We start from the raw sequence: 13,009 nt of genomic DNA on the forward strand, positions 1-13,009 counted from the left end.
GAGCAAACCAACCCAGAGAAAGGCAAACCCAAACCATTCTGGGATTCTCTCTATAAATCACACTTAATTTTGACTGAAAAGTGAGCAAACCAACCCAGAGAAAGGCAAACCCAAACCATTCTGGGATTCTCTCTCTAAATCACACTTAATTTTGACTGAAAAGTCAGCAAACCAACCCAGAGAAAGGCAAACCCAAACCATTCTGGGATTCTCTCTATAATTCACTCTTAATTTTGACTGAAAATTGAGCAAACCAACCCAGAGAAAGGCAAACCCAAACCATTCTGGGATTCTCTCTATAATTCACTCTTAATTTTGACTGAAAATTGAGCAAACCAACCCAGAGAAAGGCAAACCCAGCCCGAGTCGTTTGGATCAGGCACGGTGGGAAGGCTGCAGTTACTTTTCCCCCACCAGCACCACAGGTAAAATGAATTTTTTTGCCTACACTGAGTACATTCAGAGCCCTGAATTTCCACCTGCTCGCTCACCACTTCCCTGCAGGACTTTTTCCTTCCTATTTTTATTTCTTTCCCCCCGTTTGCTGGGACGAGGCGTCCGTAGTGGGATCCTACCAGGGCAGGGAGATCAAAAGCCCCAAATGTTACAATTAGTGCTGGAGGTTGTTACGATATGAACCCGAGGACACAAAATGCCACAGAAACACTGGGTGTGGGTGATATTATCTGCCTTAATCAGGGCATGTAATGAGCAGAGGATAATGGCACACACTGGGTGTTTTTTAAGCCTCCAAACCAGCAAGTACTTAGAGCAGATGGCAGTTTTTCAACAATTTCCATTCCCTTCTCCACCCCGTCCTCCCAAGTATTTCAAGTAATTGCCTTCTCCTCCGGGGATTAGCCACAGTAAAACCATATTAAATGACTAATTTTCCCTCCTTGATCTTCCACACACACACTCTTTTAATTTTGAACTGTGAGGAGAAAGAAACCCAAAAGCTCTTGAGTGTTTGCACGGTTCTGTTTTCCTCTAAAATTGGCCTTAAAATCATCTGGGCTTCCACCAGGCTCTGCATCCCAGCAGTTTTTATTTTTTTTTTCGGCTTTGCTTCTGCTCTTTCTCAGTCCTTCCCCTCCAAGGTGCTTGTCAAGCTCTGACTTGAAAAGTTCGAGTGCTGTCGGAGCTGCAGCTCCCCTGGGAGAGGATTCCCCTCCCTGTTTGATCTCAGGCCCTGCTCTTAAAACTGAACTTGTTTTACTTCACTTGGCATCTCTTACTTCTTGTCTTATCACTTTTAGCTCTTCAGAACCTGGAAACCAGAGTCACGTTGTCCCCTTGGCTTCCCTTTTGCCCCAAATTATATGGATGTGTTTAACTCCTTTAGTGTCTCCTCATAGGCAGTTCCTTCCAGACCTTTAATCTCTGGAATCTTTCTCCTTCCCTGATAATCTGTAACACCCTGGCCAGGACTAAACCCGTTGCTTTCCCTGGGATTTTGAGCGCTGGGAAAATAAAAGAGGACTTTCCCTCAGCTCTGGGTGTGACCCTTCTACTTCTACACCTCCAGAGAGCCTGTCCTCCCACCTGGAATGCTGCATCCAGCTCTGGGATTCCCAGCACAGGGAGGACATGGAGCTGCTGGAGTGAATCCAGAGGAGGGTCACCAAGAGGATCCCAGGGCTGGAGCAGCTCTGCTGGGAGGAAAGGCTGGGAGAGCTGGGATTGTTCAGCCTGGAGAGGAGAAGGTTGTGTGGAGACCTCAGAGCAGCTTCCAGTACCTAAAGGGGATTTACAAGAAGGCTGGAAAGGGAATTTTCACACAGGCAGGGCAAGGGGGAATGGATTCAAACTGGCAGAGGGTGGGATTAGATGGGATATTGGGGGGGAATTCTTCCCTGAGAGGGTGGGGAGGCCCTGGCCCAGGTTGCCCAGAGAAGCTGTGGCTGCCCCTGGATCCCTGGAAGTGTCCAAGGCCAGATTGGACACCTGGAGCAACCTGGGCTGGTGGAAGGTGTCCCTGCCCATGGCAGGAGGTGGCACTGGATGATTTATAAATTCCCTTCCATCCCAAACCATTCCATGATTCCGTGATGAGAACCCAAATTCCACTTCGAGGAAGGCAAAATGCATCCCAGCTGCAGGAAGATGCCTTCCAATGTCTGCTCCAGAGGTGAGGGGAGCAAAGCCCACACAGGACAACCCCCCAAAGGGTATTTTTGGAGTGGAAATCTAGCTCAGTCTCTTAACAAACCTCCCAGCAAGGCTGAGCCAGCTTGACCAAGCAGGATAAGGGAGCAGGGATACCAACATTAAATCAGATTAAATCCCCCCCCTGGAGCAAGCAGGGAGGAAGGGTGACATGGAGAAACGTCCCCAGGGGTGGTGGCACTGGTGAGGTTCTGCACTGGTCACTCAGCTGAGCATTATTATGTCCGTGGGGTTAGGAAGAGTCAGGCAAAAGGTATTTTATCACCCACCCTTTGGGGCTCTGCCCAGTCTGAACTCCTCCCGTGGCTGTTGTTTGGGTTCATCCCTTCACCCAGCAAAAAAACCTTGGAGGACCTGCAACACTGGGGTGGACAGAGGGGAAAATCCACAGTTTGGCCTGTCCTGAAAATCGCCCTTCCCTGGCTGTGCCTGCCCTTTGCTGCCAATTTTGGTCTGGAGAGAGGTGCTTTCTGAGTGCTGGGGGAGGTGAAATGGGGGAAGGGATCTCCTTCACCTGCAGCTCCGTGTCTGTGCCACCCAGGGCTCTGATATTCAGGCAAATCAGTCCCCACATCCCCCAACGGGAGCCACGTCTACCTTCTAAAATACTAGGAGTGATAAAAACATGGATTGTCCTATCTGGAAAGAAAAAACCCCTCAGCTGCTGCCCAGGAGGAACAAGATGGGGTTTTACCCCCATTATCACCTGGGGATGGAGAGGGATGAAGGGGATAAAGGGGATAGAGAGTCTTTAGGAACTTTTTCAGGTAATTCGATGCCCAGGTTAAAGAATTATGATTTCCCCTCTCCTCCCCACCCTCTGCTTTGCATAAAACGAGCTGCAGCCAATTCCCTGCCCCCGGAGCAAACAACCTTCCATCGGTTCCCAGAGATCAAAGCCAAGCAGAGCCCTGGAGGGGTTTGGGAACTTCCTTCTCCCTGGAAGTGAGGGAATTCAGATGCTGTTCACCTGTGCAGCCCCGACCACCTCACATCCCACCCTCGGTGGCATTTTGGTGCACGAGGGTAAAAACAAACCAAAAAAATGCGTATTTTACTGTGTGGGAGAGATCACTGCAGGAAATAAGGAGAAAATGGTCTTTTTCTTTCCCCGCTGCTGCTTTTCTCTGTGCAGTGTTTCATTATTCCAGCAGCCCCAAAATAATTTATTATGGTTTTATTCGGGTCAGGCAGTGGAATCATGGCAATAAATATTCGCAATAAATATTCGCAGGGGTAATTCAGAGGGGCAAAAATAAGTTTATAGGGGCGTTTTTAGTGTGCCTTGCTCCTGCTAGTGATGAACCAACGCCTGGGAATGACATCTGTGGGATCGGGGATTATTTTTTTGGAGGGTTTTAATACGTATATAAAATGAATTCAGGTGCAAGAGGCAGGAGAGACCCACTGAATAACCCCATTGATGCTCCAAACATTTAAATGCTCAAGGAATTGCATTCCCTGACGAGATTCCCGTGGTATTCCAGAGGCTGGGCACGTTTTTAAGCATTGGCTGTAGCCAGTTCTCTGGATTTCTCCGTGTTCTCTGTCAAGCTCTGCATTTCCCCCCCCCTCGAACAAACTGTTTGTTGTCCCTCACAACCCCAGACCCTTCCAAAAAAAATAAATAACAAGTCCAGGGCTGCTTTCTTGGCCGGGGAATCTCTCCCCGTGCAGGGGGAACGTCGGGGCTCTTTGCGGTTCAGGTGTTTAAAATCCAACCCGAAATTGTCGCTCCTTCTCTGCGAGGCTTTTGCTCGACCGCGTCCCGTAAAAAAAAAAAACAACTCGGTGTTTTGTGGCCCGGGAATCCCGTCCGAGGGAGGTAAATAGAGATTCGCTTGCGGTTTGTTCTGGGCTGGGGTGAACTGCTGTCAAAACGCAAATTTAAGCGGCGCTGGAAGAGAACCGGTGGAGTTTTAACGCCCGTCGCGATTCCTGCTTCGAAAGGATTCAAAAAGACTCGGTCGGAGCGCAAGTCGGAGCTTTAGGGATGCTAAAAAGTCTTCTCGTGTGAGAAGGGACATCAGCTCTGCGTCGTTACTGATATTCCCGCGAGCTGCTTTACTCCTTAATTCCTATTTTTCCAGAGTACCTGCGCGAGGGGACAGTAAATTTGTCACCTGTGAGAGTGGCAAAAATAAAATTATAAGGAAGAGGATGAATTGAATTGGCTAAAGAAACGAACAAAAAAAAAACCTAAAAAAAACCCAAAGAAACCAAAAAAAAAAACCTAAAAAAAACCCAAAGAAACCCCCAAAAAACCCCAAAACCAACCCAATAACCCAGATGCAGTTAGTGCTGACGGGCGCGTAAAATAAATAGCTCGATCTGCATCGAAATACCCTCACCACGGTACTTTCTCTCTTATTTAACTCCTCAACCTCCCTTGCAAAAACTTCTGTGTAGCTAAAGAGAAAATTGCCGCGTTTATCTCCATTAGCGCCCTTCATCTCGGCGTTGATAACGCTGGGAAAGTTGTAGAAAACTATATTTTCCGTGGAAAACTATATTTTCCACAGAAAACCCTATTCTCTTTTAAATCGCGTGCTTTTGCCCCTTTCTGCGTCTCTCCACGCGCGTCCTTCGCGTTTGTTTTGTATTTACAACGAGGAGCTCAGATGAAGGTGGGATGCAAAACAGGGACTGAAATTCAGCTTAGCATATTCATTAATTTAAATACAGAATCCTCCCCGCCTCTCGACCGAAAAAAACCAACCGAGCAAACGCTGCGTATTTTCACATTTTAGGAGTAAAATGGGAAAATTTTAGTGCATCAGTAAAATAACTCTTCTTACTCTGCCATGCCCGTAAAAAGTTATCAGGCACTGAGACACCTCAGATGGCTTTAAAGCTGTGGTTTATAACAGCCATTTGCCCATATATATATATATATATGTGTGTGTGTGTGTGTTTGTGTGTGTGTTTCCCTTAAAACAGAAACGTAATTTAAATTCGGGATAATTTCAGACAAGAAAGAGGTAGCCGTGAAAAACACGGAATTAAAACAAAAAAAATTAAAAGAAAAAAAGAAAAAGGAAAGAAAAATAAGAAAACCACACACGAACTTGGCGTCAAAGGGCTTCAGCCCCAAACTCGGAACCCGAAAACCGTCCCCGCGTCCCTTTGGCAAAGGAAAAGAAGGAGGGAGAGGAGGGGAAGGAGGGGAAGATGAAGCTGCAAAGCCGCGGTGCGGAGGGGGGTAGAGGGGAGGGAGGGATGCGGGGGACCCCACGCCTGGCGCTCGTGATTCGGGGGCACCCGGCGCACCCCTGTCCCGGCAGCGGATTTGTCTCCCCCGGAGCACTCTCGGTTTAGTTGTTTCGGGTGTTTTTTCCCCAGTTTCTTTGCGTTTAACCGGGATGTAGCGATGGCAGTGCCCCGCTGGCCGCTCCATCCCCCGCCGCTCCCACCGACAGTCGCTTCCCCAGCTCCGGAGCGTTTCCAAAGGGGGAAAACCGAGGATCCCCCCGTGTCCTGTCATCGCCCCGGGGGGGGTGGGGGGTGTCCCGGGGGGGTCTCCCGGGGGATGCGGGGGTCGCAGTCTCTGTCGCGTTCTGGCGGGGATGGCCCGTGGCGGGCGCAGCTCCCGAGGGGGTGGCACTCCCCCTTCCCGGGGGTGTGCCGGGGGTCTCCTGGAAGTCTCCCGGGGGTCTCACGGGTGTCCCGGGGGTCTCACAAGGGTGTCCCGGGGGTCTCATAAAGGTGTCCCGGGGGTCTCACAAGGGTGTCCCGGGGATCTCATAAAGGTGTCCCGAGGGTCTCACAAGGGTGTCCCGGGGGTCTCATAAAGGTGTCCTGGGAGGCTCATGGGTGTCCCGAGGGTCTCACAAGGGTGTCCCGGGGGTCTCATGGGTCTTCTGGGGGTCTCACGGGTGTCCTGGGGGTCTCACGGGTGTCCCGGGGGTGTCCCGGGGGTCTCACAAGGGTGTCCCAGGGGTGTCCAGGGGGTCTCACCAGGGTGTCCCGGGGGTCTCCCAAGGGTGTCCCAGGGGTGTCCAGGGGTCTCTCAAGGGTGTCCTGGAGGTGTCCCGGGGGTGTCCCGGGGGTCTCCCCCCTGTCCCCCCCCGTCCCCCTCCTGCGGGACGCTGGCGCTCCGCGCGCCCCCTCCAGCGGCCGCGCCGGGAACTGCACCGAGCGCGGCCCCCGCGGGGTCCCGGCCCCGACCCCGCTCCGGGCGCGGCTCCTCCCGACAGGGGCGGTCCCGGGGGGGTCCCCCCGCCGCCACTCCCACCCACCCACCCTCCCACCCGCCCGCAGCTGCTGCCGCTGCCCTTCAAAGCCCGCCCGGCCGCCGCCGCGGCTGCTGCTGAGCTGGCGGGGACGGCGGAGGGGGAGGCGACCCGCGGGTGGCCGTGGGGAGGGGCGGGGAGATGCGGCAGGAGGAGAGTGTTGGGAGACTTGACGGAGGGAACCCCAAACCCGCGCCAGGAGCGCGGCGGGGACGGGCGGCGGCTCCGCCGAGGCGGCGGGAGAGGGTCGGGATCGCCACGATCCCAGTCTGGGTTATCCCCCCCGTTCCCAGCCCGGGTGATCGCCACGATCCCAGTCTGGGTTATCCCCCCCCGTTCCCAGCCCGGGTGATCGCCACGATCCCAGTCTGGGTTATCCCCCCCGTTCCCAGCCCGGGTGATCGCCACGATCCCAGTCTGGGTTGTCCCCCCCGTTCCCAGCCCGGGTGATTGCCACGATCCTAGACCGGGTGATCGCCCGTTCCCAGTCTGGGTTATCCTCCCGTTCCCAGCCCCGGTGACCGCCCCGCTCCCAGTCTGGATTACGCGACATTAGCGACCAGCACCAAAAAAAAAAAAAAAAAAAAGAAAAGAAAAAAGAAAGCAAGCCACCAAACCCAAAAACCCCCAACCCCGAGCCGGTCCGAAAGCACAGCCACGCCTCCCCGCGGCATCCTCGCCACCGGCTCCGCGGGGCCCAGACCGGCCGGCGGGGCAGCGATGATGCCCGTGCGGCTGTTCCCGGCTATTCCCGGCTATTCCCGGCCGTGGCGGAGGAGGGGTGGGAGGGATGTCCCCCGGCTGGGAGTCCGGTCCCCGGCACGCCGGGTGCGTGTCCGAGGGGCCGGGAGGCGGCGGTGGCTGTCCCGGGGATCCCCCCCCATCCGCGGGCAGGCAACGCCCCGGGGGCTGCGCGGCGAGAAGCGCGGCCGGCGGCGGACACGCGGCTGCGGCTCTGCGGGCACCTTGCGGGTGGAGGGGGGCGGTGGGTGAGCGACGGGCAAGCGGGGCCCGCGGGCAGAGCCGGGGGTAGCGCCTGAGCATCCCTCACCCCCGCCGGGGTGGGCGCGGAGCCCCCCGCGCGTGTCCGCGGTTCCCCGGGGTGGCGATGCCGGTGTCCCGGGGTGGCGGTGGCCGTGCCCCCGGGGTGGCGATGCCGGTGTCCCGCACACCCCGCGCCGGTTCCCGGAGCCCCCGTCCCGCGGCCGCGCCCCGTGCGGGCGTGATTGGCCGGTGCCCTCCCCCGTATGCAAAGCAGGCGGGGGAATGACATTCCCCGCACTCCTCCCGCCCGCACCGACTCGCTCCCGGCCGCCTCCATCCATCCCGGCCGCGGCGGGCGCCGGGCGGGACGCGGCACACGGGATACGGCACACGGGATACGGCACACGGGATACGGGACACGGGACCCCGCGCTCCCCACGCGTGAAGACCCCGCGATCTCTCCCCGCCGCGGGAATGCGCTTTCTCCGAGCACTCCTGTCGAACCCCGGCCGGCAACCTGTGGGCTGATCTTCTTCCCCCCGGCAACTTTCTGGGCTGATCGTCTTCCCCCGGCAACTTTTGGGTTGATCTTCTTCCCCCCGGCAACTCTCGGGTTGCTCTTCGCCGGTGCTTCCCGCCTGCCTTCTGCTCGTCGGGCTCCTCCGCCGCCTCCCTTTGCGGAAGGAAAGCTTTCACTCCTTCAACAGCAGTGATTTTGCTGGGTGTTTTTTTTTTCTTTTTTTTTTTTTTTTTTTAGCTGTGGCTGGCGGCTTTTGCTTTTCCGTGTCTCCGTGTGTCCGTGTGTGTGTGTGGGTGGGCTTTTTGGAGCAGGTTGGCCGTGTCCATCCCGCTGGACGAGAGAAAAGCCATGTTTCCGAGAGCAGGCTTCCACCTGCTGCGGGTTGTCTTCAACTATTTTTGCGTTTTTTTTTTTTTAATTGTTTGAAGTATGTTTATGTTGTGTGCGGTGTGTTTCCGATATTTTAGAGGAAGACTTTGGCTCAGATACACAAAAAAAAAAAAAAAGAGAGAGAGAGAATTGGCAATGAGTGCCGAAGTTGTTGCAGACTTGGTTTGACTGCTGAGGAGGACGTGAGTGGGAGAGAGAGAGCGCTGTTGCACACACAAAACCACAGAGAGAACCCACAATTTAACCAACATCCCCAAACCCAAGTTTTCGGCTGTGGACCTTTCAGCCTCAGAGCTTGCGATCGGCTGCGACCTTTCTTTAAGCCGATGAAAGGCGTTACACCAAAGATAGAGATTCGAAGCTTGAATGCAATGCCCTGAGCTTTTCTTTTTTCGCTTTTCTTTTTTTTTTTTTGCCTTTTTTTTTTTCTTTGCGCAAGAATAATCGAGAGGTCATGACACGACTACTCTTAGAGAAACGCCAACCAAACTACTGAAGCTCATTTTCAAGGCTGCTTAAAAAAAAAAAAAAAAAAAAGAAAAAACTCGCAGAGAACATTAATGGATTCCTGTTGTGTTTAAATTCTCTACAGATTATACTGTAAATATTTTATGAAGTCCGGTATATGTGTGTGTGGACGTGAATATATATACACAGTTGTAGCCAGCTGACCTTTGATCACAAAGTCTCGCTCTCGTACCGCCTTCTCTGAAGACAACCCCGAATTTCCCTCTCGAAAAGAGCCATTTTTTGCCCGCGGAAGGCGCCGGTGTGGTTTATTTTCTCTTGGGACTGTAGAGAAATCACCTGGAAGAAACCGGCAGGCGGCTGACAGGGAAGCCCAGGCTTTGCGCGTGTTTCTTGTTACTTGGTCGCCTCCCTTCTTTTTACTTTTTTTTTTTTCTTTTTTTCCCCTTGGGGAGTTTGGAATGAGCTTTCTCCCCGAGAACTTTTCGTGGCACGGCCGCGGACTCGATGCGCGGTAAAGCCCCGCACGGACGCCCCTTGGGTTTATCGGATTAACGTGTTTGTTCCGCCGCTCCAGGAAGCCAAGAGTTAAGTCTGGGCGCGCTCCCTCTATATCTCAGCAAAAAAAAAAAAAAAAAAAAAAAAAAAATTAACTTCGGGGACTGGCGTAGAAACGAGTTTCCCGCGGGTCCTCGGCCCGTCTCCGTTTATGTTGGTCCCCAGAGAGCGGCTCGCCGAAGAGTTCCGCTCGCCTCGCTGTTCTGTAAGAACTCCGTGGAGGTCCCTCACTCAAAAGGCTTGTTGTGATGCGTATCCCCGTAGATACCAGCACCAGCCGCCGCTTCACGCCGCCCTCCACCACGCTGAGCCCGGGGAAGATGAGCGAGCCGCTGGCGCTGCCCGGCGCCGAGCACGGCGGGGCTTTGCCGGGGAAGCTGCGCGGCGCCGACCGCAGCATGGTGGAGGTCCTGGCCGACCACCCCGGGGAGCTGGTGCGCACCGACAGCCCCAACTTCCTCTGCTCCGTGCTGCCCACCCACTGGCGCTGCAACAAGACGCTGCCCATCGCCTTCAAGGTACGTCCGCCCGAGCCCCCAAAACGGCGCGTCGGGGGGTAGGGGTGGCGAGGGGAGGGATGGAGGGATGGGGGGCAGCGTGTGCGCCCCGAGGATGGGGGGCACGGGGCGCTCCGAGCCGCGCCCGGGCAGGGACGGCTCGCTCCGGTGGTCCGGCTGCGCCTCCTTCCACCCTTCCTCCCATCCTTCCTTTCACCCTGACTTCCACCTTTCCTTCCAGCTTTCCTTCCAGCTTTCCTTCCAGCTTTCCTTCCACCTTTCCTCCCACCTTTCCTCCCACCTTTCCTCCCACCTTTCCTCCTACCTTTCCTCCCATCCTCCCATCCTTCCACCCATCCATCCGCCCTTCCATCCCTCTCTCCATCCTCCCTCTCCCGCCCGGGCTGCGGGCAGGAGCGAGCGCTGGCAGCTGAGGAATGCGATGGGCTGGGAAGGCTCTCTCCAGCCGCTGCCTCCCTGCTCTCCCCATTCATAACTCCGGCTCTGCTCAAGGGAGAGGGAAAAAAAAAAAAAAAAAAAAAAAAAAAAAAAAAAAAAAAAAAAAGAAAAAAAGCCAGAGCTGAGGAGTTTGGCTGCCCTGGGGACCAGATGCCGCAGCCCGCTGCAGACGGATGCAGGCGGCTGGGAGCTGAAGGAGCCCCCGGAGCTGAAGGAGCCCCGGGCTCGCCCAGAAGTCGCCCACGGCGGTGGCGGGTCCCTTTGCCACCCACGGGGGACACCCGCCCTCCTCCGCGGGCCCCGCTCGGGAGGCGCCGCGTTTCCCCTGCCAGGGGGGAAAAAAAACCATCAAACCAACCCACCAACAGTCCAAAACGCGTATTTCCTTTTTTTTTTTTTTTTTTTTTTTTTTTTTTAATTGGCTGTTTTTAATAATAGTAAAAAATCGAGGCCTAACCTTGGGCAGACCCTGCGGCCGCTCGGGGTTCTCCAGTTTCCAGAGTTCCTCGCTAAATCCGAGGAGAAAAGATGGGGAGGAGGGAAGGGGAGAGGGTATCCCGGCTCCCTCCTGTCACGGGCCGCCGGGACCCTGCCGAGCGGTGCCTCCCGGGTGCTTGTCGGGCTTTCCAGCCTTCCCGTTACCGGGGTTCGAGTAAAATTATCCTCCCCTCGGAGTAAAATTATCCTCCCCTCGGTCACGCTCTTTTTTTAACTCGGGTCTGTCGCTGACTTCTTGAACGCGCTGCTTTTCTTGCTCCTGCTGCAGATACGCTTCCGAGCAAGGAAAGGAAAAGGTAATTATTCTCGTTATCCTTTTATCCGAGGCGGGAGCCGCACAGACACGCAGCTGCCGAGGAGCCCCGGGGTTAGATTTAGGATGGGGATTTGTCGGGTTCGCGCTTTCTTTTGCGGTCACTCCCAAACCCCGACAGCCTCGGTACAACTTGGTGTTTGAAGGCCACCAGACTCGAGTCTTTTCCGACGGCTTTTTGGGGAGAGGAGAGACGAGGGAGAAGGGAATCAGCTCAGCTCCCGGAGCCTCGGGAAATCCCGCTGGCGAGGCGGCTTCGGGGCAAAGTTTTATTATGTCTGGTCTTCTTGTTTTACGCAGATAGGAGTCTGGGGAAAATGGGAGGAACTAATCGGCAGGGTCACTTCCTAAATTCCCACATTTAGATTAATTATTACACTGTTACCCACGCACTCGGCGGCTCCTGCTAATTGCTCGGGAAGTTCAGCTCCTGGAAGGCAGTGAAAAGCCGCTCCGCCCCGCCGGGAAGGGAGATAAGAGGAGTTCCCGGTGTTCCTTTTTTTCCTGGGGGATCCCTGTGGCCAAAGGCCACGGTGGCGGGTCCCCGCGGGGCCACTCGTGTCATTGTCCCATCCCTGGGCATCTCCCGGCGGGGACCGGGATGGAGAAGGCACAGGAGATGTGGCTCTTCCCGCTCCTGCCCGGCCGAGCCGGCAGCGATTTTGGGATTCTCCTCTGGAATGGGGGCTTTTGGAGGCAGGGACTGTCCCGGTTCTGTGGAAATTGCGGGAAGCAAAGCCAGGGGGTTTCGAGAGATGCCCAACGCTGCTCCCCCCCGCCGCGTTCACCGGCAACTTCTCCAGGAGTTTGTAACAGTGGGATAACTCAATACAAGAGAAAAATAATAAATCAAAACATCCCCCCCCAAAAAAAAAAAAAAAAAATAACGGGAAAAGGTTTCCTTTTGAGCCCCTGGAATGGTGGGCTGGGAGGCACCTGCTCCTCGTCTTCACCTCCCCCCAAAATTCTCTCTCCGTGGATTGCCCAGAAATGAGTCCTGGAATAATTTGCCACGTGTAAAACAAGCTTGTTGGGTTCACGCTAAATACTGAATATTCGCAAAGGCGTTTTTAAAAGTCGTGGGGTGTTGGTTTGTTTGGGGTTTTTTTCAGATGATTTGGACCAGGAATTAGAAAATTCGGGTCAGGTGGTTGCTTCGCATCTGACAAAAAAAGCGCTGAGTTTTATCAGGTGTTTGTTAACAGCCATTGCATGAACAAAAAGAGAGAGACGGAGAGTTTTCTCTTCGTGTTTCCCTAGAAAAATTCATTTGTGGTGTTTGATCGGGAGGTTGTTACAAACCAAAATTAAAATTTTTTTTATTTTAAAAAGCGCTTTTTTTTTCCTAAAAAAAAGAATGATTCTGAGAAACTTAAAAACTATTATATAACAGCTAACAAGTTGCTATAGAAATTCACTGTCCAACTGCTGTTAAGAAAGAATCTAAATCTTAATTTAAAAGGCCAGTTTGGTTTGACTGATGCGGGAGAAGTAGGTAATTTAGATACCCGACAGACCCGCAGTGCTGATACTCTTCTCGCTTCTCTGGCAACACATATTTTTTAGAGGTATAGAGTGCAACAAAGTCCTTGATAACTCCAGTCAGCAAGTCTCAGCTTATCTGTTTAGTCTGTTTTCTAATGTAAATGTTTGTATTTCTGTTCCTATTGTCTGGGACTTTTAACTCCAGTTTCTTTTCTGGGCTGTGGCAGCTTTGTACTTGTTTGGGATTTTTTTTCATGGAGGTGAGATTTGGAAACGGTGCTTTAAAATATTTGCTCTGGAAGGGCCAACTACCCCCAGATTCACAAAAATCTTTTGTGGACTCTCAAAATCCCGGAATATATTTCCTTAAATGAATGTGCAAACATTTGCATCGCAGGGCAATGCCCTGATTTTTCCCCTTTTTGGCCTTTCTTGT

At 53.8% G+C, this 13,009-nt stretch overlaps 1 protein-coding gene across 1 annotated transcript in view; it reads left to right on the plus strand.

Annotated features, from left to right (window-relative positions):
• Nucleotides 1-13,009, plus strand: part of LOC113998613 (RUNX family transcription factor 1) — a 142,113-nt gene that overhangs the window by 86,429 nt on the left and 42,675 nt on the right. Inside the window, exon 3 of the mRNA XM_039388854.1 lies at nt 9,586-9,839. Within this exon, the coding sequence (XP_039244788.1) occupies nt 9,586-9,839 (254 nt within the window). The remainder of the gene's footprint in view (nt 1-9,585; nt 9,840-13,009) is intronic.

The sequence above is a fragment of the Pipra filicauda genome, unplaced genomic scaffold, assembly GCF_003945595.2.
Source record: "Pipra filicauda isolate LSUMZ 115617 unplaced genomic scaffold, ASM394559v2 scaffold690_size370485_pilon, whole genome shotgun sequence".
NCBI classification, from domain to species: Eukaryota; Metazoa; Chordata; class Aves; order Passeriformes; family Pipridae; genus Pipra; species Pipra filicauda.